Here is a 27,693-nt window from a genome sequence, read left to right as displayed (position 1 = left end):
CTATTCCAGGCCTTGACATCTCTTTCAGTGAGCAAATTTTTCCTAATGTTGAAAATCATCCTGGTCAACATGATCTGCTAGAGGAAATAAGTCTTACCTGTAAGAAGATACTTCTAAGCATTTAGTCACAGGCTCACAGGATGGTAAGGGTTGGAAAGGACCCAAGATGATCCTCGAGTCCAAACCCCCTGCCAGAGCAGGACAATACTATCTAACATGGATCACAGAGGAACACATCCAGACAGGCCTGGAAAGGCTCCAGAGAAGGAGACTCCACAGCCTCTCTGGGGAGCCTGTGCCAGTGCTCTGGGACCCTTACAGGAAAGCAGTTCCCCCTTGTGTTGAGCTGGAACCTCTTGTGCTGCAATTTACACCCACTGTTCCTTGTCCTATTCCAGGGAACAAGTAAGCAGAGCCTGTCCCCTCCTTCTTGGCCAGCCTTCAGATACTTTTAAACATTTATCAAATCTACTCTCACCCTTCTCTTCTCCAGACTAAGCAGCCCCAGGTTGCTCAGCCTCTCCTCATCAGCCATGCTCTCCAGTCCCCTAATCATCCTCGTAGCCCTGCGCTGGATCCTCTTCAGCAGATCCCTGTCCTTCTTAAACTGGGGAGCCCAAAACTGAAGGCAGTATTCAAGATGAGGTCTCACCAGGGCAGAGTAGAGGTGGAGGAGAACCTTCCTTCATTTACTCTGCCCTGGTGCTAGTGATATTTTCCACTCTTTGTATAATTTCTTTTCCTGGTGATTTGGTTGGAGTAAGTAGTTGGGCAAGGCAGGAATTATATAGTTATTCTTATTTTCCTGAAAGCCCACCCCCAAACTATATACAAAATTAGGTGAATTTTATTTCTGAGTTCTAATAGGGTTAGGAATCTTCACGAGGATGCTTATGGGCAGTTTTAGTAAGTTAGGAAAATCAGAAAATGGGAGAGGCTAAGCTACAAGACAGCTTTACCCCATTTATAAATCAGGCTGAGCAGAGCACCTAGGGAACAGCAGATTTTACTTAAGGAGGCACAGTAGGATTTTAGAGATGATCCCTGCTGAAACTCTGTGGCAGCCTCTGAAACTGCAAGCTATAATCCAGTCGTGGATCCATGTGGCTTTAAGTCCAATGTGAATAGAATCATAGAATCAACCAGGTTGGAAGAGACCTCCAAGATCATCCACTCCAACCTAGCACCCAGCCCTGTCCCATCAACCAGACCATGGCACTAAGTGCCTCATCCAGGCTTTTCTTCAAAACCTCCAGGGACAGCGACTCCACCACCTCCCTGGGCAGCCCATTCCAATGCCAATCACTTTCTCTGCCAACAGCTTCCTCCTAACATCCAGCCTATACTTTCCCTGGCACAACTTGAGACTGTGTCCCCTTGTTCTATTGCTGGTTGCCTGGGAGAAGAGGCCAACCCCTGCCTGGCTACAGCCTCCCTTCAGGGAGTTGTAGACAGCAATGAGGTCCCCCCTGAGCCTCTTCCATGCTAAACAACCCCAGCTCCCTCAGCCTCTCCTCATAGGGTTTGTGTTCCAGGCCTTTCACCAGCTTTGTCACCCTTCTCTGGATACTTTCCAGCACCTCAACATCTCTCTTGAATTGAGGAGCCCAGAACTGGACACAGCACTCCAGGTGTGGCCTGACCAGTGTTGAGTACAGGGGCAAAAGAACCTCCCTTGTCCTACTGGCCACACTGTTCCTGATGCAGGCCAGGATGCCATTGGCTCTGCTGCCCACCTGGGCACACTGCTGGCTCATCTTCAGCCTGCTATCTATCAGTACCCTCAGGTCCCTCTCCTCCTGGCTGCTTTCCAGCTGCTCTGTCCCCAGCCTGTAGCACTGCTTAGGGTTGTTGTGTCCAAAGTGCAGAACCCTGCACTCAGCCTTGTTAAATGTCATCCCGTTGGCCTCTGCCCACCTATCCATCCTGTCCAGGTCCCTCTGCAGGGCTCTCCTACCTTCCAACAGATCCACAGCTGCTCCTAGCTTGGTGTCATCTGCAAAAAATCTAATAAGCAGGCAGCCAGTACTTTATTTCTGTCTTGGTGAAGGTCACAGAATTCTTGAGATATTCATGCAATTTCTCAGCAATTCGCATTGGTTCAGATTAGATTCAGGGCCAGGCCGGATGGTACCTTGAGCAACCTGGGCTAGTGGAAGTTGTCCCTGCCCATGGCAGTGGAATAGGAACTAGAGGATCTTTAGGGTCCTTTCAAACCCAAACCATTCTATGCTTCTGTGATTCCAGATGTTTGCTTTAGTGCTTGGCTTTAATATGTTGTGAAGCTTTTACTGATTTAACATTAACAGAATTAGGATTGTGCACGTCAGCTGTTGGTAGACATATTTGGAGCCTATCAGAGTACTTAGGTGGCTTGGATGCTTTCAGCTAATGAAAGCTTAATTCCAACCCTCTAGGAAATAATTTTAGTGGAGCCTGAGTATTTTCAAGGGTTTGCCAGGCTGTATTTCTTTTCCTCATATTAGGAATAGTGTTGCTCCATGATGCCTTTTTCAGAATGCTGCAGCTTCTCATTTCTGATCCTTCATCAGACCCATTATGTTCAGCAAGGTGCTGATTCCTAAACTCTTGATTACAAAGCAGACAGTTACTAAAGTACTAATGTATTTTTCTCCAAAAAAAAGTGTTGTTATAATGTGGAGGAGGTGGGAAACACTTGAAGTGTGCATCATGGGTGGACCAACACAACAACTAAATCTCTGCTGTGCCACATATTTCATAGAAGAGAGTATTAAAGTTCAGACCATATGTAGAAACAAAGAAAACTGTGGTCTAATTATCCCTATTTCCTGCTCTTGGCTTTGGAATGCTGGCTGGCAATTAGCACAACTCATTGCTTCTTTTACTTGAAGGTTACCTTGGTACAGTAACTGTTCTGGTCATTCAGTTATTTCCAGCCTGTTATTTCAGGTGCTGTCACCTTACTTCATCATCTCACAGTGAGGGTGTAGATATTGCCTATTGATGTCACAGAATCCCAGCCTGTTGTGGGTTGGAAGGGACCTCTGTAGAGGTCCACCCTCCTTGCTAAAGCAGGGTCACCCATGGCAGCTTGCCCAGAATCATCATGTCCAGATGGGTTTGGAATCTCTCCAAGGAAGAAGGCTCCACAACCTCCCTGGCTTGCCAGGCAGGGTAGCCTGCTCCAGGGTACCAGCACCCTCACAGCAAAGAATTTCTCAGGTTCTGAGAAACTGGCTTCCAGTTTGTGCCTTTTGCCCCTTGTCCTGTCTCTGGACACCACTGAGTCTGGCCCCATCCTCTTGCCTCCCAACTCTGTAGCTACTGATCAGCATTGACAAATACATTTGATCATGTTGCTGCACACTGTGGTCCAAGTATCCTGTGCATTAAAATTGAGTCTTCCTTTTTTTTTTTTGCCTAACACTGTCATTTGCATGTGTTACCCATGCAGGGCCAGTTAGAGGTAGATTAGAAAGAGGGCATTTGGCCTTTTTCATTTGTTTAGTTTTCAGTGCTTGGATACTCTTCAGCATGGAATATGCAAACTACTGGCCAGAAAGATAAGTGTGAGCTTACATAACTATGCTGTTTGAATGAAAATAATTTCTGATAGTGTGCATGGCTCTTCAAAATGTCTTTGTTTCTAGAGTGTGCTCTTCTATTTTTCCTTCCAGGCATTGGCAGACTTGCTCTAGTAATTCCCTGGGTCGTTCTACAAGAATTGGACAACCTGAAGAAGGGGAAAATGCTGCAGCACGTTCGGGACAAAGCTATCCCTGCAGTCCAGTTCATCTACAGGTGTCTCAAAAACCAAGATTCAAAACTCTGGGGGCAGTCCATGCAGCTTGCCTCCCAAAAAATGTGTAAGAGATGTGCAGTTGATTTGGTGTGGGTATTTAATCCTTGCAGCTCCCTCAATTTGACCCTTGGCACTGCATTTTCAGTTTGATAGAGTCTTTACTTTTCTAAATTAAAGCAAGCTCATAGCTTCTAGCAGCCATCAGAGCATAAAAGTTATTCACTGAGAGAGTCATTGGACACTGGAATGGGCTGCCCGGGGAGGTGGTGGAGTCGCCGTCCCTGGAGCTGTTCAAGGCAGGATTGGACGTGGCACTTGGTGCCATGGTCTAGCCTTGGGCTCTGTGGTAAAGGGTTGGACTTGATGATCTGTGAGGTCTCTTCCAACCCTGATAATACTGTGATACTGTTGTTTTATCAGCTGTTTCTCACCCTTATTGATGTATTTATTGCTAAGTGAGGGATTACTTAATGGAAATTCTTCTAGTAGCTTTTACCTATGAGCTGAGGCTATGTTGTGTGCCTTTGGTTTTGACTCAGTCATCACAACATCTAATCTAGGCAAATGGATGTGTGGCTTGCTTGATACTTTCTGAGTAAACCATGGTGGTTTTGAGTAGAGTAGTACCTAAGAGTTCCAAAAACTCAGTTTTGTGTTTAGCTTATACTCCTGTGTCCTTGTTTGGAGACCATTAAATTTAACCATAACTACACCAAAGTATTTCTTATGCTGAGTTACTTCTGAACATGTCAGCACTGTCTTCACTCAACTTACAGATGGCCTGAGTGATGAGAACAATGATGATCGTGTCTTGCAGTGCTGTCTGCAGTACCAGAACCTCTTCCCTCAAGCTGTTGTCATACTCTGCACGTGAGTTCCATGAGTGTCATTTAGCTCACTTACAAGCTGTAGTCTCATGCCAGATACACTCTTTTCAAATCATGTCTTAAAATAAATAGGGTCCAAATTTTCCATGCAGACTTTCAATCATAGAATTGTCAGGACTAGAAGGAACTTCACTTTAAACAAAGCTCACAAAATAAGTTTCCCAAAGATCATTTTTCAGTATGTAATTTTTGTTGCTTGCTGTGTAGCAGTGTGAGTTTTATGCCAACAATTAATTCCTTTCTCCTAGGGATGATAAGAATTTATGTAATAAAGCCATTGTGAGTGAGGTCAAGGCCTTCTGCAAAGCTGATTTGGTTAAAGCTCTACAGAATCTGAACATGAACAGGCACCAGAACTCTGAGCTGCAGCAGTCAAAACGTGGTAAGTTTATTTAGTGTGCACTGTGCTGCTTTTTGAGACATGTAATTGATAGAGGGACAGCATTTTCTGCTGTAACTTCAGCTTTCATAGACTTGGAATCCTTAGGGAATGCTTTTTGCTTGGGGCAGATTTATTTTCAAAGGTAAATGGTTTTCTGGGAGTTTGAGACCTTTATGAAAACATCTGTCACAGAGTTTTGGGATATTCAGATATTAGAAGAACCACAGCATAACTTCCCTCTGTTTATAGCCATTTGAAAGGTGTCTGAAATATTTATTTTGGACTGAAAAGAAGTTTTTTCTCTTGAGACAGTTTGAGTCCTATTCTTAAGAGCTGTGAAATTCAGTATACCAGGAGTATACTCCTTGCATTTTAGACTAATCCCAAACAGCAGAACTTGGTTCTTGGATTGCTTGTTCACTTTTCCAGTGCTGCAAACACAGTAGTAAAAAGTGATCTTTTCATCCTTCCTGATTAACTCCACTGGCTTTATATAACCTGAGTGATTTAAGGACAAAAAGAAATGTGGAGTAAGGTCACAACTGAGTAATGCTCATCTTGGTTAGTAGCTCCTAATTAAAAATACCCACAGTGTAAGTGGGTATGACTGGTAATACTTGAAACCTAATTGCACAGAATCTCAGCGTGATGGGGGTTGGAAGGGACCTCTGGGGATCATCCAGTCCAACTCCCTTGTTAAAGTAAGGGCATGCACAGCAGGGCATCCAGGATCACAATGTCCATGTGGGTTTGGAATCTTTCCAGAGAAGCAGACTCCACAACCTCCCTGGCTAGCATGGGAGGGCAGCCTGCTCCAGGGCTCCAGCACCCTCACAGCAAAGAAGCTTCTCCTGTTCAGATGGAACCTCCTGCGTTCCAGTTTGTGCTCGTTGCCCCTTTGCCTATCACAGGGGGCAACTGAAGAGTGCCTATTAGCTGTGACCTCTCTTCTTTTTAACATAATGTCCCAGGTTGAGACTATAGGGTTAAAAATCTTCTGGGGACTAGAAGATTGTTATTCAATCCCATAATCTTGCTATCTCCTTATAAACTCTCCTTTCCTCCTCCTCCTCCTGCCCTGTGTGTGTGGCAGGGGCCACTTTATTGGGAAGAACATGTAAGCAGTAGGCCTCCAGAGGCTTATTTGGGCCTCTTTGGATGGCAGAGGCATTGGGTGGGGGAGAATTGGAGCACTGGGGAGTACTGGATGTAGTTTTTTGGGATGGGGGAAAATTCAAGGGGGTTTGCCAGGGATGCTGTGTAATGTCTCTCTCTGTATCTCTGTCCAAATAGAATTCTGTATTTTTCTCTCCAGTTTCATTTGAGGGTTTAATTTCTGTGGCTATCTTTAAAAACCATGACCATAAATGCGTGTGCCCAGGTGGGCAGCAGAGCCAATGGCATCCTGGCCTGTATCAGGAACAGTGTGGCCAGTAGGACAAGGGAGGTTCTTCTGCCCCTGTACTCAGCACTAGTCAGGCCACACCTGGAGTGCTGTGTCCAGTTCTGGGCTCCTCAATTCAAGAGAGATATTGAGGTGCTGGAAGGTGTCCAGAGAAGGACGACAAGGCTGGTGAAGGGCCTGGAACATAAACCCTATGAGGAGAGGCTGAGGGAGCTGGGGTTGTTTAGCCTGGAGAAGAGGAGGCTCAGGGGGGACCTCGTTGCTGTCTACAACTCCCTGAAGGGAGGCTGTAGCCAGGTGGGGTTGGTCTCTTCTGCCAGGCAATCAGCGACAGAAGAAGGGGACACAGTCTCAAGTTGTGGCAGGGGAGTTCTAGGCTGGGTGTTAGGAGGAAGTTGTTGTCAGAGAGAGTGATTGGCATTGGAATGGGCTGCCCAGGGAGGTGGTGGAGTCGCTGTCCCTGGAGGTGTTGAAGCAAAGCCTGGCTGAGGCACTTAGTGCCATGGTCTGGTTGATTGGCCAGCGCTGGGTGCTAGGGTGGCCTGGCTGAGCTTGGAGGCCTCTTCCAACCTGGTTGATTCTATGATTCTATGAAATATCAAGTGCATTCTGTCTTTATTTATGGGGACAAGTTATTGGTGTGCAATCAACATAAATTACCTGTAGACACAGTTGCAATAAGCACCTTTTGTTATATTTTGTTTGCCAGATGCAGAACTGGAGAAACCAGGAAGAGTTGATGCTAGTCTGACTGCACGATTCCCAAATATGCTTCCAGACCTTGAAAAGAACTTAGGAGAAGCTTTATCTTGTATTTTGGAGACTGAAATGAAAATTGCTTATGGAAACCTATGGATGGAGGTGTTTGTTTCTGCCATCTTTCTTGACATTTCAATTACTGAAAGGTTTCAACATCCTTGGTGTTTGAACAGTGTCAGTACCTGTGCTGAGGCAAAGAACCTTGGTTCACTGATAGTGACCAGTTCAGTCTTGAGTTTTACTCATTCCTTTTGCAACATGATTATTCTTTGTGACTAGTAATGTCTGTGCTGTGCTTTAATAGTCTCTTAGTATCACAGTTACGTGGATGCTGGCTGAATTTTCAGCACTCTTTCTATTAGTTGCATTAAGCTTCTGTTTCAGCTTTTCCAGTGTGGTTAAGTCATACCATTGTCATTGTGTCCTTCAAGAAATTATTCCATCATGGGATGGAATTATTAGGGACCTGTGTAAGCTGAAGAAGTGGACCTGTGTGAACCTCGTGAGGTTCAACAAGGCCAAGTGTGCAAGGTGTTGCACCTGGATTGGGTGCACTTTCGTATCAATCCAGGCTGGGGAATGAAGGGATTGAGAGCAGCCCTATGGAGAAGGACTTGGGAGTGCTGCTGGTTCAGAGATTGGACATAACCCAGCACTGTTTAGCTCACAGCCCTGAGCCACCTGTGTCCTGGGCTGATCCCCAGCAGCATGGACAGCAGGTGGAGGGAGGGGATTCTTCCCTTCTGCTGCACTCTGCTGAGACCCCACCTGCACTGCTGGGGCCAGCTCTGGAGTTCCAAACACAGGAGGGATGTGGAGTAATTGGAGCAGGGCCAGAGGAGGCAATAGTGAGAGGGCTGGAAGCATTCTGCTGTGAAGCCATGCTGAGAGAGCTGGGGTTGTTCAGCCAAGAGAAGAGAAGGCCCCAGGGAGACCTTGCTGTGACAAATCATAAAGCTGGGGACAGACTATTCAGCAGGTCCTGCTGTGACAGGACAAGTGGTGATGCTTTTACATTTTTAGTAGATAGACTTGTTAAATCTGCATATGGCCTCATGACTCAGGACTTGTTGGACTCCATCAGGCAGAAATTGTGACATTGCTGAAGATTTCATCAGTTGTGAACTGCATCAGAATATGTCTAAGTGAAAATCAGCCTTTTGAATTTATAACATACTGTCTTTCAGATACTCTATCTGAAGCCACCATGGACCTTAGTAAACCTGCTCAAGTGTTACAAAAAACACTGGATGGCTGTTTTTGGTTATGTTGTGCCAAGGAGTTTACTTTCAGCCATTGAATGCCTCTACAGTCACCTTTCTACAGGTAAAGATCTCTGAGAATTTTAACTCTTAACTGGTGAAAAGCCTCACAAGTTCTGCTTAGTTACAGAAGAAGATACTTTTGAGGAGGCACCTACTCTGTTTCAATAGTAATGTCACATAACCACAGCATGGAGGGGGTTGAAAGGGACTTCTGGGGATCATCTAGTCCAACCTTCCTTCTAAAAGCAAGGTGACCCACAGCAGCTTGCCCAGCATCACAGGGTATTAGGGGTTGGAAGGGACCCAAAGAGATGAAGCATGGTAAATTTTAATGTGGTAGAGCCAAACCATGAGATCCTCCTGCATGTCCCTCACTATAAGAAGTCACAGGATCACAGAATATTAGGGGTTGGAAGGGACCCAAGGAGATCATTGAGTCCAACCCCCTGCCACAGCAGGACCACACAGTCTAGCACAGATCACAGAGTAACACATCCAGATAGGCCTGGAAAGGCTCCAGAGAAGGAGACTCCACAACCACTCTGGGAAGCCTGTGCCAGTGCTCTGGGACCCTTAAAGTAAATAAGTTCCCTCTTGTGTTAAGGTGGAACCTCCTGTGCTGCAGCTTACACCCATTGCTCCTTGTCCTGTCCCAGGGAGCAGTGAGCAGAGCCTGTCCCCACCTCCTGAGCAGCCCTCAGATGTTTGTAAACATTGATTAAAAGGAGCAAAACTGGAGGTGGGGAGATTCAGACTAGATGTGAGGAGGAAGTTGTTCAGCATGAGAGTGGTGAGAGCCTGGAATGGGATCTGGTGCAAGTGAAAAGTGAAGAGAGATCACCTCGTGAGATGCAATGGGTTGCCCAGGGAGGTGGTTGAAGCCCCATTCCGAGAGGTGTTTCAGGCCAGGCTGGATGAGGCTGTGTGCAGCCTGCTCTAGGGTAGGGTGTCCCTGCCTGTGGCAGAGGGTTGTAATTAGATGATCCTTGTGGTCCCTTCCAACCCTGACTGATTCTATGACTCCCAAAATGTAATACTACTTTTTTTCCCCTTTCTATTTCTCATTTTAATGCTTAAACAACAGGTAAACCACTTGACTCCTCAGCAGTGCAGATCATACTCCAGGAATCCAAAAAAATATTCCATGCTTTCAGTTCAAGGTCAGACTATGATGGGGTGCTTCCCCAGGCCTATGCTGCACTGAATAAGCTCTACCAAATTCTTACAGAGGTAAGGGGATCTTGAGTATTCATTCACCTAACTTCTTCTTGAAATTGCTTCATGTTCTCACTGCAAGAAGGACACTGAGGTGCTGGAGTGGGTCCAGAGAAGGGCAATGAAGCTGGTGAAAGATCTGGAGAACAGGTCTGGTGAGGAGCAGCTGAGGGAACAGGGGTTCAGCCTGAAGAAAAGGAGGCTGAGAGGAGACATTCTGCCTCTCCACAGCTCCCTGAAAGGAGGTTGGAGCCAGGTGGCGTTTGGGTCTGTTCTTCCTAGTACAAGCATTAGGACAAGAGGAGATGGCCCCAGGTTGCACCAGGGGAGGTTTAGGTTGGACACACAAGAAGAAACTTCTTCCCCTGAAAGAATATCTGTAAAGGGTAATTTTCAGTGTTGGAGAGGGTTGAAGGGGTAGGGAAGCAGAAGATGGTCAAGGAGAGTAAGGATGGTCTGGGGAGCCCTGATTGCCCTTTGTGCTGTAATTCTGTTTTGCAGTCAGCCCCATAGTCCACAGCTCTGTGGATGTTGCCAGCTTAAGCAGCAGCCTTTCTGTCTGAAAACTTGTTTCCTCTTGTCCTGGTCCTGTTTGACTTCACAAAGATCTGCTCTTGTGAGCAGTGCCAGACCAGTTTCAGTTTAACCTGGACAGATTTTCTGAACCAGTTTACTTTGTGTTGCTGCACAGAAATGGTTCCATCAGTGGTGGAATAGAGTGGAAGAAGCAGTTCTTACCACCCTGGGAAGCTTTGGCTTGGGTTTCTCTCTGCTTGCAGTTTCCTGCAGCTAGAAATCACTGTATATATTTAGAGGAATAGCTTGTTAAAAGCCTGGGAGATAACTTTAGATGCAGAGACAGCAATAGTAATAAAGGTGATTGTGACTAGAAGAGTTTAGTCTTGGTTCAGAGAAAAGAAATGTAGAAGTGTTCAGATTTTCTTCAGTTAGGAATGAAATACATTCATTATTTGTTTGCTAAACTGTTTTATAAGGTGAGGTCAGACAGTGAGCAGGATTTATCAGAAGACATCATGGTTCTTTCAGAAAATGCTGGGTGGGAAAAAATGGAAGCAATGGCACCAAATCTGCAAGAGTCTGAAGAAGGAAAGCCACATGCAAGCTTTCAGGTGGCTCGAGAAAACAGGCACCAGGAAATCTGGTCAGTCCTTGAAGGTGTATGGAATGCAATCAACTTGTACAGGTATGGTATGCTGAAGAAGCTCAGAGCTTCTGCAGAGCCCTGCATCATTTCCACACTAGCACACTTCAGAAATTATGGGTCTTGTTTTTAGAGAGGCAGCTATTAGTTAATTCATCAAAAGTGGTTTAAAATCCCCCCCACAACTTGCCATACTGAGAAGTCTGCAGCATGCAAATGGTTGTGTGGATGCTCTGTTATCTGCCTGCTCTGCTGCTCCTTTTTGGATAGTGGCTGAAATCACTTGCCTTAGAGACCGGTGTTGAAGACCCCGTGGGAGCTACAAGTGTAAGAGATCTGTGGATCTCATCTTTTGCCATAAAGAAAGAGGAATTCAACCCTTAAGTTTTCCTGTGCTTCTTTACCTTCACAGTGTCTGGAAAGTAAACTGGCATACACCAAATTGGTTACTTTGAGTCTAACCTTTCATCAGTTAGAGATATAATAGATTTTAAGCAAAACCCTTCACACTCTGAAATACAAATGGAGAATTTAGTGAGACATTTCCTTTGTCCTTTAAGCCTGAAATTGCATCCAGATGTTTTACCATGGTTTTTTATTTGGTTTATTTTTGAAGGATCTGCTTAAAAATCACTGAGCTGTCATGATTTTGGATGCTTTCACCAAGCCCGGAGAGATACTGTGCTTTCTTTTTGTAGTCTCAGCTGAAGTCTTGTCAAAGCAGGGACTCTGAGTTGTGCCAAGCACAAGGGCCCTTGGTGGTCTGTGAAGGGCTCACCTAATAAACAGTATTTGTGTTAGTGTTCTGTGGAACTACACCGGCAGACTCTTCTTGGCTTACAGCAGTGCAGAGTGATCCTGTCTGGTGTGGTGTGTGAAATTCGGCTGAGGATATGCATCAGAGAACAATCTCAGTGTTCTCTTACTGGGACAGTAACTGTGAATGGAGAGGTTTCATTTAGGCATTGAGGAAAAATCCTTTAAGTGCACCACTTGGTAATGCAAATGCAGCTGAACTGTTGGCTTTGGCCAGCTGTTAAGGACCACGTTATCTAAAGAGGATTATCTGTTCGAATCAAAGGTCACTTCACACTCTTGCTGCTTGCTTTGGGGACACTGCTTTATCACAGCACTGCAGCCCATTGTCCCAATGCAGCCATTACAGGGAAGGTGTCAAACCCATTCCAGTAAACTTGGAAGTTGAAGCTGCTGGGAAAAGTCAATGGAAAGCACTTCTTTAACATAACAATTACTAAGAGAGGCTGGTTTAGATTGTGCAAGAAAAGGCTGTTTCGTTCTTAAGTGAAGTTTAACGCTGAATGTAAGTCAAAGGTAAAATACTGTTAGAGAGTACAGTTGTCAAGGAAAGATGTGAACAGAGAAGTACAAATCTAGGGCATCACTTTTCTACCAGTTTCTCTAACACTTCTTCAGATAATATGGCTTAAGTGTAGGTTTAGATTTGACCTTAGTGGGTTTTTGTAGTGTACTGCATACAATAGATGCTGGGTTTCTCTGAGTGGAATGTGGGGATTGTCATTAGCTGATTTTCAATCTCTCTTCTTTTTTCTTTCTCTTCAATTAGCATTGAAATTTTCCAAAAGTTGGACCTTAATGCAGTGACTGCAAAGCCTTTATTTGAAGAAGCTTTTTTAGGTCTGCAGAAACTGTTGGCAGCTGTGAATGATATCAGAGAAGGAATTAGCAGGTAAGCATTTAAGCTGCTCCTAAAAGCCACTGGCAAACTGCTATGTGTGATGTCTGCTTACTTCTGTAATTTCAGTTAAAATCTAGCTATCAAGGCTACCCAGAACTGTTTCTTGGTGGTGTTCAAGAAAAGACTGGATGAGGCACTTAATGCCATGGTCTAGTTGACTGGATAGGGCTGGGTGATAGGTTGGACTGGATGATCTTGGAGGTCTCTTCCAACCTGGTTGATTCTGTGATTCTCTCTGCCATGTTCCCATTCCAGAGGCAGGCTTTTGATGTTCGGTGAGAGCTTTCTCAACTGTTCAAGTGCTGCTTTCACCACAGAGATTAATAGAAGGGCTGATGTTAACACCTTCACCAGAGATCTGGGTGATGGGATAGAGAGAAAATGTCTTGCTTGTTGGAATGGTATAACCCTGGGATCACTACCTACAGAGAAGAATAAGAAACTGTTGGAGATTTTCAGATCTCTTGTAGTGAAACTTCTTTTTTATGACTTGGGATTTGTTTTCCAGTATTTGCTAACAAGCCACTCTCATCAGAGTGTAACTGAAGCTGTGACATGATTAAAACATTAGCTCTGAAGGCAAAACCTTTGAATAATTCAGAACATGAATTTTTCCAATGCAAAGCCTGCTGGAATTGGGACAAAATTCTGATATAGGACATAAAGTTTTTGGGATTGTTGTTATCAATCCTAGAGTATTTATCATGAGTCAAAACCTGTAACAATGGCAATCACTCAACTGGACTCTTAAGTTCAGGAAGGATAACTTGGATGATTCTATGATAGTATTCCCTCTATGCACCTGCAGGATTGTAGAAACGTAGTGCCAGGAAGAATAAAGGTGCCTCCTTGGCAGTCTGAGCTTAGTCCTTTTTTTTAGATCAATGGGTTGTAGAATCCTTTAGATTGGAAAAGACCTTTAAATCTTGGAGAGCAGATGTTAACCCAGCACTGCCAAGTCACCACTAAACCACATGCCTCAGCACCATATATGCATGCCTTTGAAATCCCTTCAGGGATGATGATTCCATCATGGCTCTGGGCAGCCTGTTCCAGGGCTTCACAGCTGTTTTGGAGAAGAAATCTTTCCCAGTGTCCAAACTAAACCTCCCCTGGTGCAACTTGAGGCTGTTTACTGTCATCCTGTTGTTTGTTACCTGGGAGAAGAGACTTGACCCCACTTGGTTTCAACCTCCTTTCAGGGAGTTGTAAAGATCCAGAAGGTCTCCTCTCAGCCTCCTTTTCCCCAGGCTGAACAACCCCAGTTCCTTCAGCTGCTCCTCACAAGACCTGTTCTCCAGATCCTCACCAGCTTTGTTGTCTTTCTTTGAACCCGAGTACCCTTAGTTGTAAACAAGTAAGTCTGGGAGTGGGATTGGATCCAGTTACTCTTCATAGCTGAAGTTTTTTAGAGAGTCCACTTTGAACCACAGCAGGATGGTCTCCTTTAATCCTCTGCATGAACCACTGACCAAATCTGGGCATAAGGGTGAACCCAACTGCACCCGGACTCTGCTGTGAGAAGGAGTTCAGACTGCAAGGAGTTCATTCTGAACCTCATGACACAATGGGAGGGCTTCCCTTACTGAAAATCATTCCAGACCCAACCCAAATCAGTTTACTTTTATACAGTTCTCCCACAGAGTAATAGAATCATAGAATCAACCAGGTTGGAAGAGACCTCCAAGATCAGCCAGTCCAACCTATCCCCCAGCACTATCCAGTCAACCAGACCATGGCACTAAGTGCCTCATCCAGTCTTTTCTTGAAGATCTCCAGGGACGGTGACTCCACCACCTCCCTGGGCAGCCCATTCCAATGCCAGTCACTCTCTCTGTGAAGAACTTCCTCCTAACATCCAGCCTATACTTTCCCCGGCACAATTTGAGACCGTATCCTCTTGTTCTGTTGCTGGTTGCCTGGGGGAAGAGTGAGCCTTGCATCAGACTGGACCTTTATAAGTCTCTGTTGAACGTTACTAAAGTCCATCCAATTCATTAAGCTCTGTCCAGTTCTGTCTCAGTCAAAGGCATTGCTGAGTCTCTTTGCAGGGAGGAGCATCCCACTCTTTCTGCTTGCAGGGAGGAGCATCCCACTCTTTCTGCTTGCAGGGAGGAACATCCCACTCTTTCCACATGAGCAGGATCCTGCACCAGGATCCTCCACAAGCCCTTCTCCCTCGACACGTACTCTAGCATTTTCTTTTCTACCGCTGAACTGAAAGACACGATTTATGCACCCAGGGCGATCGTTAGAGTGCAGGAGTTGCCTGCAGGGTTGCCTTCAGAAGTGCCTGCTCCGAGTTTGTTCTGCAGGCCTCCACCTGAGGGCAGCATGGAGCAAGAAATGTGGAGAGGCTGTGGCAGGGACTGCTTTAGTGGTGAGTGTAGGTGTTTGGGTCAGTTTCAAACGGCTTGGTAGGTTTTGCAGAGTCAGAAGCCAGATTTCTCAGTCCTTTATGCATATTATAGGCTGTAATGAAAAAAAAACCCTGGAGCTGTCAGAAGGGAGGTTTAAATTGCCTAGGTTTAGCCTTTCTGAAATCATAGAATCAGCCAGGTTGGAAGAGACCTCCAAGATCATGTAGTCCAACCTAGCACCCAGCCCTGTCCAATCAACTTTCTCCCAGGCAAGCAGCAACAAAACAAGGGGACGCAGTCTCAAGTTGTGCCAGGGGAGGTCTAGGCTGGATGTTAGGAGGAAGTTGTTGTCAGAGAGAGTGATTGGCATTGGAATGGGCTGCCCAGGGAGGTGGTGGAGTCTCTGTGCCTGGAGGTGTTGAAGCCAAGCCTGGCTGAGGCACTTAGTGCCATGGTCTGGTTGATTGGCCAGGGCTGGGTGCTAGGTTGGACTGGATGAGCTTGGAGGTCTCTTCCAACCTGGTTGATTCTATGATTCCATGATTTCTGGGCAACTTGTTCCAGTGCCTCACCACCCTCAAAGAGAAGAATTTCTTCCTCATGCCTAATTTAAATTGAGCTGCTTCCAGTTTGAGGCTGTTCCCCTGTCATGCCTTTATAACAAGTCCCTCTCCAGCTCTCTTGTAGCCCCTTTAAGCACTGAAGGCCCACCAGAAGGTCTCCCTGGAACCTTTTCTTCTCCAGGCTGAATAATCCCAGCTCTCTGCCAGGCCTCACAGCAGAGGGCTTCCAGCCCTCCCAGCATTACTATGGCTTTCTCTGGCCTTGCTCCAACAGGTCCATGTGTCTGCTATGCTGAGGACTCCAGAGCTGGCCCCAGCACTGCAGGTGGGGGCTCAGCAGAGGGCCAGAATCCCCTCCCTGCCCCTGCTGCCCACACTGCTGGAGATCAATCCAGGACTTGGCTGGCTCTGGGCCTATAAGCTCACAGTGCTGGCTCACGTCCAGCTTTTCACTCCCCAGCACCCCAAGTCCTCCTCCTCTGCACTCCTTCAAGAACTACAGAATACCTTGCAAGGTGTTGCTGCTGTGGGCTGTATGTTTGACTCCATTGTAGGGTTTTTAATTAGCCAACATTTTCCCTTGGCTGACTATAACTTGTGAGTCCAACTTTAGAGGCACCCCTAGAGAACTGTTCATGGCTTTATCTTCCCTGCCCAAGTCACCTTTAGATAAAAAAAAAAATCCTTCAGAACAACTAAAAAAGAGAAAGTTTTGACTTTTGTGAACTGATACAATTCTTTCTAGTTTGTTTTTTTTTCATCTTCACTAAGAAGTAGTTGTTTTGTTCCCATGCCAAGTCTAAAATGCCTCACAATTTACAGCACATAGATAAAACACTCACAAATATTTGTCCTAACATGGTGTCAGCTGTAAAAATATTTGTGACTCACTACACTGAGAAACCTGAATTCTCCTTCTCCAATATTTTAATCTAAATGCAACTCCTCTCCAATCCCCAATGATTTTGTTTGGAAAGCACTGATTGAAGCCAGGAGCCCTAAACATTTTGTGAGTTAAAAGTCTAATATTTTAAGATTTAAGTAGTGCAGGAAAGTGTGACTGTGTCAGAACTAATCCCTCAGCTGAATATTTTGGAATCAGAATTGTTTTGCTTGGAAGAGGTCTTTAAGATCAGGTCCCACTCTTTAACACAGCACTGGAATGAAATAATTTATAACCAGATGTGCAATTTTACCAATTTAAACCCAGAGTTCTCCAGCTCAACTGTTTCCTCTTTGGTTACTCCCCTGGCCAGGGAAGGAATTGAGGTTTCTTTTTCTTGGTGTCTAGTTGGAAAATTGGCTTCCTTCCCTTAGACTGCCACAGTGTTAAGTCATTTCTGTCCTAAAGCACTTAGATTCAGCAGGAGCAGGGAGGTCATTCTGCCCCTGTACTCTGCACTGGTTAGACCACACATTGAGTGCTGTGTTCAGTTCTGGGCCCCCCAGTTTAGGAGGGACATTGAGATGCTTGAGCGTGTCCAGAGAAGGGCGACGAGGCTGGGGAGAGGCCTTGAGCACAGCCCTACGAGGAGAGGCTGAGGGAGCTGGGATTGGTTAGCCTGGAGAAGAGGAGGCTCAGGGGAGACCTTATTGCTGTCTACAACTACCTGAGGGGAGGTTGTGGCCAGGAGGAGGTTGCTCTCTTCTCTCAGGTGGCCAGCACCAGAACGAGAGGACACAGCCTCAGGCTCTGCCAGGGGAGATTTAGGCTTGAGGTGAGGAGAAAGTTCTTCCCTGAGAGAGTCATTGGACACTGGAATGGGCTGCCCGGGGAGGTGGTGGAGTCGCCGTCCCTGGAGCCGTTCAAGGCAGGACTGGATGTGGCACTTGGTGCCATGGTCTGGCCTTGAGCTCTGTGGTAAAGGGTTGGACTTGATGATCTGTGAGGTCTCTTCCAACCCTGATGATACTGTGATACTGTGTGATTAAGAGCTTTACTTTTAATCTTCCTCTGCAAGCACTGCCCTTCTGAAAGTGTATTCCTCAGGAAGTACCTCCTTCCCAGTTCCTAAGGCATTGGACTTTGCTTTCACTGCTTGGTTGGAGTGAGGTGGGGGTTGGTCTCTTCTCCCTAATAGCAGGTGATAGAATGAGAGGAAGTGGCCTGAAAATTGTGCCAGGGGAGGCTTAGGTTGGATATTAGGAAACATTCTTTTTCTGAAAGAGTGGTCAGACATTAGAACTGCCCAGGGAGGTTGTGCCCAGGGAGATGGTGGAGTCATTCCTAGAGGTGTTCAAGGAATGTGTGGTATGACGTTTGATTCTCTCCCTCTACTGCACTCTGCTGAGACCCCAGCTGCAGTACTGCATCCCATTCTGGAGCCCCCATTACAAGAAGGATGTGGAGATGCTGGAGTGTGTCTAGAGAAGGGCCATGAGGATGCTCAGAGGGCTGCAGCAGCTCTGCTGTGAGGACAGAGTGAAAGAGTTGGGGCTGTGCAGGCTGGAGCAGAGGAGGCTCCCAGGTGACCTTCTTGTGGCCTTCCAGGATCTGAAAAGGGACTACAAAAAATCTGGGCAGGGACTTTTTAGGCTGTCAGGGAGTGCCAGGACTGGGGGGAATGGAGCAAAGGTGGGGAGATTCAGCCTGGCCATGAGAAGGAAGTTGTTGAGCATGAGTGTGGTGACAGCCAGGTGGGGTTGGTCTCTTCTGCCAGGCAAGCAGCAACAGAACAAGGAGACACAGTCTCAAGTTGTGCCAGGAGAGGTCTAGGCTGGCTGTTAGGAGGAACTTCTTGTCAGAGAGAGTGATTGGCATTGGAATGGGCTGCCCAGGGAGGTGGTGGAGTCACCATCCCTGGAGGTGTTGAAGCAAAGCCTGGATGAGGCACTTAGTGCCATGGTCTGGTTGCTTGGCTGGGGCTGGGTGCTAGGTTGGACTGGATGAGCTTGGAGGTCTCTTCCGTCCTGGCTGATTCTATGATTTCCAGCCTCTGCTTTTGAAATGGCATTTTTGTTGTCCTCTTGAGAGAGAAGCAGCAGCAGTGGTCACAACACTGAGGCTCAGGTTGCTCATTACAAGTTTTGCATTTGCTTCATGTGTTACTCAGAGAGTGTTCTCCAGGCAGGCTTTTGTAGCCAGGGCAGGCTCTTTTTCACTGAGAAGCTTTAATGAGAATGAAATCAGCTTGATTTAATGGAGTAATAGCTGCAGAGTTGATGTGTACACAAACAGGGACAGATTTCCCAGGGCACATCATCTCCTAAACTCTGTATTTTCTGTGACATGGAACAGTGGCTGCAGGAGGTGAAAGGAACATGAAATGGTTCAAACCAGCAGAGAGCAGACCTGCTGTGACATCATTGTCCTGCAGGCAGGAATGTGTCACCAGTTCCTACAGCAAAATCTGTGCCAAGGCTGAAGCTGCTGTCCCACTTCTCCTTTAGTTGCAGCCAGCAATAAACATGTTTTATGAATGCTGACCTGGTAAGAATGTGTGTGGGGGGAGTTAAAGTGCAGGCTCTTCTCTCTGCAGCCTCCTTTCAGTACTCTCTGTGTAGCAGCAGATCTTCCTTGAGAAAAAGCAAATGCCTTTTACTCAAGCTCTCAGCCAAATATCAGACTTCTCCTTTTGTGTTATAAACCCAGGAGCAGTTGTTGCCATTATCAGGTCCAGGTTCTCTAGTAATGGTTGGGAAGTGCTCCCTTCAGTGAGGAAAAACCCAGTGGCTGGAGAGCAGCCAGGCAGAGAAGGACCTGAGGGTGCTGTTAGAGAGTAGCTGAAGATGAGGTAGCAGTGTGCCCAGGGGGCCAAGAGAGTCAAAGTCATCCTGGCCTGTATCAGGAACAGTGTGGCCAGTAGGACAAGGGAGGTTCTTCTGCCATGTACTCAGCACTGCTCAGGCCACACCTTGAGTGCTGTGTCAGTTCTGGGCTCCTCAATTCAAGAGAGATGTTGATAGCAGAGGTGCTCCAGCCCTCCGATAGTCTTTGTCATCCTTCTCTTTTGACTCACTCCAACAGTTCTGTACTCTTACAATGAACAGAGCAGTTAAGCTTTGTACAGATCTGCCCTCAGTTCTTTGCACACCAACTCACAACTTCCCTGCTTCTCACAGGAAACCACAGTGGCACAAAACTCCTGAGCAGGAGCAGTCCCCCTTCCCCAGGCTGGGGTGCCCTCGGCCATGTGTGCCAGCTGAAGCTGCTGGTTGCGCCCTGCAGGTGGGGGTGCTGGCCGCTGGCTGCACACAGCCAGGCGGTGGGAATCTCCCGGGCTGCCAAGATTCCCAGCCTTGCCAGGGATGTTTGCCAGATGGCTTCTGTTGGGCTTTGAGGGCTGTCAAAGCTGATAGCTTTCTCATTGGGGCAGCACTGGAAAGCTTGGAGGTACTGGTAGGACAAGTAGCCAGCTGGATCTCCTGCTGGCTTTGGGCTGGCAGGTTAAGTGTTTGTAACTGAAGAGGAAAAATTCTGGGTGCATCTTCTTAGGAAGGGGGGGGGGAAGGAGGTGTGACTAATTTTTGTGGCAGTGATAGCTCCTAATCCAGTCATGCTGAGGACAAACAGCAGAGTTTATGGGTGGGATAAACCCTGGGGTGTGTCATGGTTTGCCAGCCTGTTCAAAGTGGCTTTATAAACTGAGGTTTCTCTACTCATTCTGGTGGTTTTCTTTCTCATTTACCCCTTCCCAGCCTAGTTCCTAATTAATTCATTTATAAAGGCTTACAGCTTGCAAGGGGAGGGAGGAGAGAATTTGGGCACTTTCCCATGGGAAAGTAAAGAGACCTTCCCAAAGAGATACTTCTTTTTTCCTCCCCTTCAGTATATTTTTCTTTCCCAGTTCAGTCATTTTCTTCAAAATTATTTGCACTGCTAAAACTGGACACAAGGCAGAACTTGAGTACCAATTCTTAAGGTATATAAAGAACTACAGGTAGGTTTGAATGGACTTTCTTCTGTTGAAGAGGGTTCTGCTTTCTCCTGGTGAGCACAAGTAAAGCTACCCAAGCTATAACTGCATTATATCTCATTAAATAGATTAGCATAATTAACTGGCATTGAGGCAGGCTCCCTCAGCAACTTTGCCAGCAACAGCAAGCTGTGTGGTGTGGTTGACATGCTGGGGGGGAAGGGATGGCATCCAGAGGGACCTGGATGGGATTGTGAGATAGTCTCATGAAGTTCAACAAAGCCAAGTGCCAGGTCCTGCACCTGGGTTGGGGCAGTCTCAAGCACAAATTTGGGCTGGGTGAAGACTGGATGGAGAGCAGCCCTGCAGAGGAGGACCTGGGGGTGCTGGTGGGTGAAAAGCTGGACATGAGCTGGCACTGTGAGCACACAGGCCAGAGCTAGATGCATCTTGGGCTCATCCCTGTGTGGGCAGCAGGTGGAGGGAGGGAATTCTGCCTCTCTGCTGAGACCCTACCTGCAGTGCTGGTGCCAGCTCTGGAGTCCTCAGCACAGCAGAGACATGGAGCTGTTGAAGCAAGGCCAGAGGAGGCCACAGCAATGATGCCAGGGCTGGAAGCCTTCTACTGTGAGGCCAGGCTGAGGGAACTGGCATTGCTCAGCCAGAAGTGTAGGTTAAAGGAAGACCTTCTGGTGGCCCTTCAGTGCTTAAAGGGGCTACAGGAGAGCTGGAGAGGACTTGTTACACAAGTGTATGGAGTGACAGGACCAGGGGGAATAGCTTCAAACTGGAAGCCGCTCAGTTTAGATTAGACATGAGGAAGAAATTCTTCTCTTTGAGGGTGGTGAGGCACTGGAACAAGTTGCCCAGAGATGTTGTGGAGGCTCCAAGTCTGGGAGTGTTCCAAGCCAGGTTGAATGAGGCCTTGAGCAACCTGTTCTAGTAGGTGTCCCTGCTCATGACAGGGGATTGGCACTAGATGATCTTTAAAGTCCCTTCCAACCAAACCCATTCTGCGAGTCTTGTTTTTAAGAGAATCACTTCCTCGTTGGGTTGTTGTTGGAGCCATGTGGCAAAGCTCATGCCTCCTTCAGAGCTTTACCACACCTTCCAGAGAGACCAAAGCTGCTGCTTTCTTCTGCAGGTGGTACTTCTGATGGTGGCATGGTCACCATTGTGGTGACCATGGATTTGGAAGAGGCCTGAAAGGTATTTCATAGAATCATAGAATCATCCAGGTTGGAAGAGACCTCCAAGATCAGCCACTCCAACCTAGCACCCAGCCCTATCCAGTCAACCAGACCATGGCACTAAGTGCCTCATCCAGTCTTTTCCTGAAGACCCCCAGGGACGGTGCCTCCACCACCTCCCTGGGCAGCCCATTCCAATGCCAATCACTCTCTCTGTGAAGAACTTCTTCCTAACATCCAGCCTATACCTACCCTGGCACAACTTGAGACTGTGTCCCCTTGTTCTATTGCTGGTTGCCTGGGAGAAGAGGCCACCCCCCACCTGGCTACAATGTCCCTTCAGGTAGTTGTAGACAGTAATAAGATCACCCCTGAGCCTCCTCTTCTCCAGGCTAAACAGGCCCAGCTCCCTCAACCTCTCCTCATAGGATTTGTGCTCTAGTGGCTAAATCAAATACCTGTGTGAACCTGTGACATTGGCTTCTTCTGCACCCCTGCAGCTATCAAATTCCACTGTCACTTCTCAGCACTGGGTGGGAATGGGTCACAACTGGAAGCAGCCAAGATGCTGTGTAAATAGCAGCACTTCTGGAGGGAATGAGTTAAGGCTGTGGCTGGTGTGGGAAAGTTTTGTGTTGCGTGTCTCTTGTGCTGCTGCACATTAATACAGCAGGCTTTGCTGCACTGAAACAAAAGGCTTTCAATTATTGCTGGATTTCTTCCCCTCTCTGTGGAGAAATGCTCATCAAAACATCCACTGCATGTTTAATGAGGACAGACCTTGTAGAAATAATCAGCTCTTTTAATTCTTTTAGAGGGGTGGAAGGGAAAATGCTGCAAAGATCTGAATTTCCTTTTTGTTTAAAGCAAGGCATTAGATTTGTGTTTGCTTGTTTCCATGAAGCATTTCTGACTGTTTTATTAACCCTTCCATAGAATCCTCTTAACACTTGCTTTAAAAAATGCCTGAACTTTTCTTTTCCAGAATCCTGACCCCAACCAGTAACTTCCAAGATATTTGGACCCTCTATAATTTCCTCATAAGCAACGAGGTATAAAGTTCCCTTTCATGTTCTGCCAGGCACTTCAGTTGCCAGGGGTTTATTTAAAGTAGTTCTGTGGTTAGTTGTCTCATTCTTGGGTTTCCACTATGCTACAGCTCTCCAGATCTGCTTTTCTTGGGGTTTGAAACTGGATGATGTCTAAGCTCCCTACCAGCCCAGCCCATTCTGTGATTAGAATCATAGAATCAACCAGGTTGGAAGAGACCTCCAAGATCATCCAGTCCAACCTAGCACCCAGCCCTATCCAGTCAACCAGACCATGGCACTAAGTGCCTCAGCCAGTCTTTTCTTGAAGACCTCCAGGGACGGTGCCTCCACCTCCCTGGGCAGCCCATTCCAATGCCAATCACTCTCTCTGTGAAGAACTTCTTCCTAATATTCAGCCTATACCTACCCTGGCACAACTTGAGACTGTGTCTCCTTGTTCTATTGCTGGTTGCCTGGGAGAAGAGGCCACCCCCCACCTGGCTACAATGCCCCTTCAGGTAGTTGTAGACAGTAATAAGATCACCCCTGAGCCTCCTCTTCTCCAGGCTAAACAGGCCCAGCTCCCTCAGCCTCTCCTCATAGGATTTGTGCTCCAGGCCCCTCACCAGCTTTGGTGATTTATTAGCTGTTGGACATCAGAAGCTCTTTTTGGTTGGCACCTAGCAGAAATTGTTTGACTCTCTGCCAGTGTTTTGAGTTCCTCACATGATTTTCTGAGCACTCCTTTGTTGTGAATGACTTCCTGTTAAGAGCAAAAATGAGGCTGAAGTCACCAAAGCATTCCTAATGACAAAGATGATCCAAGGGCTGGAACACCTCTGCTATGAGGATAGGCTGAGGGAGCTGGGGTTGTTCAGCCCAGAGAAGAGAAGACTTTGAGGGGACCTTAGAGCTGCCTGCCAATACTGGATGGGGCACTTAGTGCCATGGTCTAGTTGACTGGCTAGGGCTGGATGATAGGTTGGACTGGATGATCTTGGGGGTCTCTTCCAACCTGATTCATTCTGTGATTGGAACCTACAGGAAGGCTGAAGAGGAACTTTTCAGAAGGGGGCTAGAGACAAGAAAAAAAGGGAATGGTTTTAAGATGAGGGAGAGTAGGTTTAGACAGGATCTTAGGAAGATCTAGTGGATGCCACCTCTCTGGAGGAGTTTAAGGCCAGGATAGATGAGGCCTTGAGCAACCCAGTCAAGTTGAGAAGTGTCCTTGCCCATGGCAGGGAGGTTGGAGTACATGATCTCTGGGGTGCCTTCCAGCCTAGGTGCTTCCGTGGTGAATACTGGCTGCAGTTCAGAGAGAAGAGAAGTGGAAATGACCAGTTACTTGTGAACTCACCAAGTTAAAATAGCCAGATTGTAATCCAGATTGTGGGAGAACTGGCAATGAATAGAATAAAGCCTTCACTGGATCACTTCTCTCAGAGTTTCAGTCCCATACAAGCAAATATATTTGGGTTGGGGGCCTCTCTATGTATCTTCTTGGGATTAATGTTAGTCAGAACCTACTTTAACTTGCTCTAGAGCCAATAGGGTAAGCTAAGGGGGGAGGAAGAATTGTAGGTGGGGTTTTTTTTGTGCAGAAATTGTTAGAAAAGGGAGCTGGACTGATCCCCATCACTCCTTGGATGTTAATTGGCAATACGGGAAGTGACCATCCAGAACATGACTTTTTATGTGGTGCCTCACCTCAAGGGCCTGTTGGATCACAGTGACCACATCTGTGCAGTTTTCATCCATCTATGCTACTGGGTATCTGACTGTGTTAATTCTTTCTTTGCTTTAGATCAACCACAGTGTCAAATTCACTGCTGAGGAGCTTTATGAGTGTGTTTCACAGGAGGCCTATCGGTAAGGTGCTTGCTGACCACCTCACATGGGGGTTGGGGTAGCTTTTTGCTGTGTATTAACCAAAGTACCCTGAGAGAGGAGTGTTGGGGTGGCTAAAACATTACCACTGCAGAGGGATGATGAGTGGGGCATGGCTTCTTTGGTTTTTTTTTCTTTCCCCTTTTAAAAATGACAACAGAGTAAGAGAGGGCAGAAATTGCATTAGAGCATCTCTGTCTGTTTTGAGGTGAGATGTTGGTCCCTCCTTGTCCTACCAGGCAGAGCCTGTGTGGGTCAGCACTCACTGTAAGGTAGTGCAAGACAACAGGACTGCATTTCTGATCTTCACTGCCTCGTATCCAGACTCAGGAAGTACAGATGGATCCCAAGGGCTAGCACAGGTTTGATGTGGAATTAAAGAACCTCCATTGAAATGAATCTGGTTATAACAGGTTGTGTTTTGGTGAGGTGGTTTTGGTTTTGTTGTGGTCTGTGAGGTTTTTGTGTTGAGGAGGCCACAAAGATGAGCAGAAGGCTGGAGCACCTCTCCTTCTGAAGACAGGCTGAAAGAATTTGGGCTGTTCAGCCTGGAGAAGAGACGGCTTTGGGGAGAGCTCATAGCTACAGTTCAGTATCTGAAGGGGACCTACAGGAAGGCTAGGGAGAAACTGCTTAGATGGGCTTGGAGTGATAGGAGGAAGTTCTTTACAATGACCATAGTGAAACACTGACCCAGGTTGCTCAGAGAAGTGGTAGTTGCCCCATCCCTGGAACCATTCCAAGTCAGGTTGTTTGGGGCTCTGAGCAACCTGATCTAATTGCAGATGTCCCTATTCAGTGCCCCTAACTCAAGAGATTGGACTAAATGACCTTGAAAGGTCCTTTCCAACCTAAACCAGTCTGTGCTTCTATGCAGCTGGGAACACCTAACTGTTAGCCAGCTCTCTCATAAGCTTGATCTTTGGCTACAGATAACAGCACCCCTGGATTTCTCGAGGCACTGAGAATTCTCTGCTTTGGTGGAGTTGAAGTGTGCTAGGAGAGCCCCTTGGCATTGCAGAGGAACATCCAGAAGCCTTCCTGTCTTTTCAGTGGATGCACTGTCCTGATAACCTTTGTCCTCTCTGCCCAGGGAGCGGCTGCAGGTCGGTTGTGGGCAGCTGGCCCAGCTGGAGCACACCATTAAGCAGTGTCACGCATCGGTTCACGCTGAGGCCAAGAACAGGGGCTGGCTCTGACCCTGGGACAATGGTTGGAGCTGTGTGTCACTCCCCTGCACTTCCCTCGTCCGACCCAAGTCTAATTCCTCTGCGGTGTGTGAGGGAGCTACTGGAGGAACCTGAAACATGCCTCGGTTCTGATCAACAGTGCTGTTTTCCATTGGAGATGAAGGGAAGTATAGCTACATCTGTATAGTACATGTCAGAGAGAATTTTCTGTCTCAAGTGAGGGGCTTGGGGCTGCCAAAGGTGGTTTGGTGCACAGCAGTGCCAGGCTGGCATTACTCTGTTAGCAGCCAGGTTTGTGAGGGGTTGTGCAGGAAAATCCACTCACAGCTTTGGTTTTGCTGAGCCTTGTGAAGTGCCGAGGGAGCAAACAGCACCTGCTGGGACAGGCTGCAGGGGAAGCAGTGGAGTACGACCCGGGGAGCCTGTGCTGCTGCACACATGGAGGACTGGACAGGTGCAGTGTGTGCAGCCTGTGAACTCTGGAGGGCTTAAGGGAAGACATACAAATGGGCCAGAAATGGAGTGATGCTTACTCTAAAACCAAACCCAAAGCCCTCATGGAGGTGTACTGCTGTCCAGAGCAAAGGGATGGTTTTCCTCTGTTAGAGTTACCTACTTAATCTTCATGCAGCAGAGCCTACTCCCTTGGAGTGCCTCATCCTTCCTACTTCCTCCTGTAACAGCAGGAGGTTTTTTTCCCTGTTACCACTTCCTCTCCAACTCACCTCATCTCTGAGCTCCATCTGACCTCTCTGAATATGCTGTTTGTTGCTTTCCAAAACTGCTTTGAAGTCCATGAAACTTTCTAAGAGCCATTTTTGATGCTGCTGTGGCCTTTCAAGCTACCTCTTCCATGTATGTATTTGTACAGAGCCAAGAGGACTGGCAGAATTCCAGAGGGAGTTTATTCTGTTATCAACTTTGGGCTGCATTTGTAAAGCCTTTCTTGTACAGATTAAGTTATTGTTTCAGTAAATGGCCCTTCATTCTACCTGGCAGTTCCTGCCAGCAGCTCTACTTTTTGCCTTTCCTGATGCCTGTGGGTTCCCGTTTAATGCAGTTCTTGCCCCCAGACACTGGAAAAGCTTCAGGTGGAGTTATTGTGGGTACAGAATTAATTTTAAGGGCTGTTTCCATTCAAGTTGTTATCCCAGTTGTGGGACCAGTGTTGGATGTTGTCAGTTTGTACCATAAAGGAAGAAGCTGATCAACTTAAGGACATGATGTCTGCCTCTGTCTGTCATCACTCTCATCTACTTCTGTTACACTGTTGACACAGATCAAGACAATGATTTTGTCTTGTTCACACCGACTCCTCATTTTACAGCCTGGAAACGATCAGTGACTCCCTTTGTTCTGGTGTTTTCCTGCTCCAGGGTGGAGATGCAGTAGCCTGTTTGTGGCCCTCTTCAGGACTGCTTGGTGTTGCATGACAGACCCTGCAGCAGCAGGCTGGTGCTAGGTGTTGGGATGAGACAGTCACAGTAAACTAAGACTGTGATGGAGACTGAAATTAGTGCCACTGCTGGTGGCTTAATTTCCTAAAACTACTTGCCAGGTGCTGAGGCCCAGAGCTTGAGTTGCTCACAGCAGCAGTGGGTGCTTCTTTTCACCATGGTGTTACTTGCTCTTACTCAAATTCACTTGTCCCCCTTCTCATCTGGCCCCACTTCAATTTGCGGAGAGCTCTCAGTACACAGATCCAGAGAGGAGCCTGAAGCAGGCAGATCTCCCCCTTGACAGCAGCAGCAGTGCTGCAGGAAGCCAGCTACCACCTGCAGGCTCCCAGACTTTTACACCCATTTCTGGAGGGTAACACGTCCAGTGGCAGATGGACATGGCCCTTCCTCGCCTCCTGTTTCTACTCAAGGTAAGGATACAATTAAAGACTCTACTTTGCCTTGGTCTTGATCTCTGTGCCCCAGCAATAACAGAAGGAGGGAGGGAGGTGATTAGGTTGGACAGGAGAATAAACTCCTTCACTGAAAGCCTTCTCAAACACTGAACAGGCTCCCCAGGGAGATGGGTGAATCCCCATTG

General features: G+C 47.0%; 1 protein-coding gene across 5 annotated transcripts in view; it reads left to right on the top strand.

Moving 5' to 3' along the window:
* SWT1 (SWT1 RNA endoribonuclease homolog) overlaps positions 1-26,869 on the top strand; it is a 36,430-nt gene extending 9,561 nt beyond the window's left edge. For 2 of the 5 annotated variants that reach the window (XM_064148058.1, XM_064148059.1), the window contains exons 9-18: positions 3,660-3,848; positions 4,561-4,654; positions 4,920-5,053; positions 7,168-7,319; positions 8,405-8,543; positions 9,567-9,712; positions 10,693-10,901; positions 12,445-12,567; positions 24,381-24,445; positions 25,557-26,869. In XM_064148058.1, coding sequence (XP_064004128.1) covers positions 3,660-3,848; positions 4,561-4,654; positions 4,920-5,053; positions 7,168-7,319; positions 8,405-8,543; positions 9,567-9,712; positions 10,693-10,901; positions 12,445-12,567; positions 24,381-24,445; positions 25,557-25,840 — 1,535 coding nt within the window. In that variant the 3' untranslated portion in view covers positions 25,841-26,869. Of the gene's footprint in view, positions 1-3,659; positions 3,849-4,560; positions 4,655-4,919; positions 5,054-7,167; positions 7,320-8,404; positions 8,544-9,566; positions 9,713-10,692; positions 10,902-12,444; positions 12,568-18,737; positions 18,956-22,530; positions 22,598-24,380; positions 24,446-25,556 lie in introns of those variants that run through there. The other 3 variants (XM_064148060.1, XM_064148061.1, XM_064148062.1) reach the window with 3 other exon arrangements.
* The last annotated feature ends 824 nt before the right edge of the window (positions 26,870-27,693 follow it).

Source organism: Pogoniulus pusillus, chromosome 8, assembly GCF_015220805.1.
Source record: "Pogoniulus pusillus isolate bPogPus1 chromosome 8, bPogPus1.pri, whole genome shotgun sequence".
NCBI lineage: Eukaryota > Metazoa > Chordata > Aves > Piciformes > Lybiidae > Pogoniulus > Pogoniulus pusillus.
This window is presented reverse-complemented; position numbering and strand designations above follow the sequence as displayed.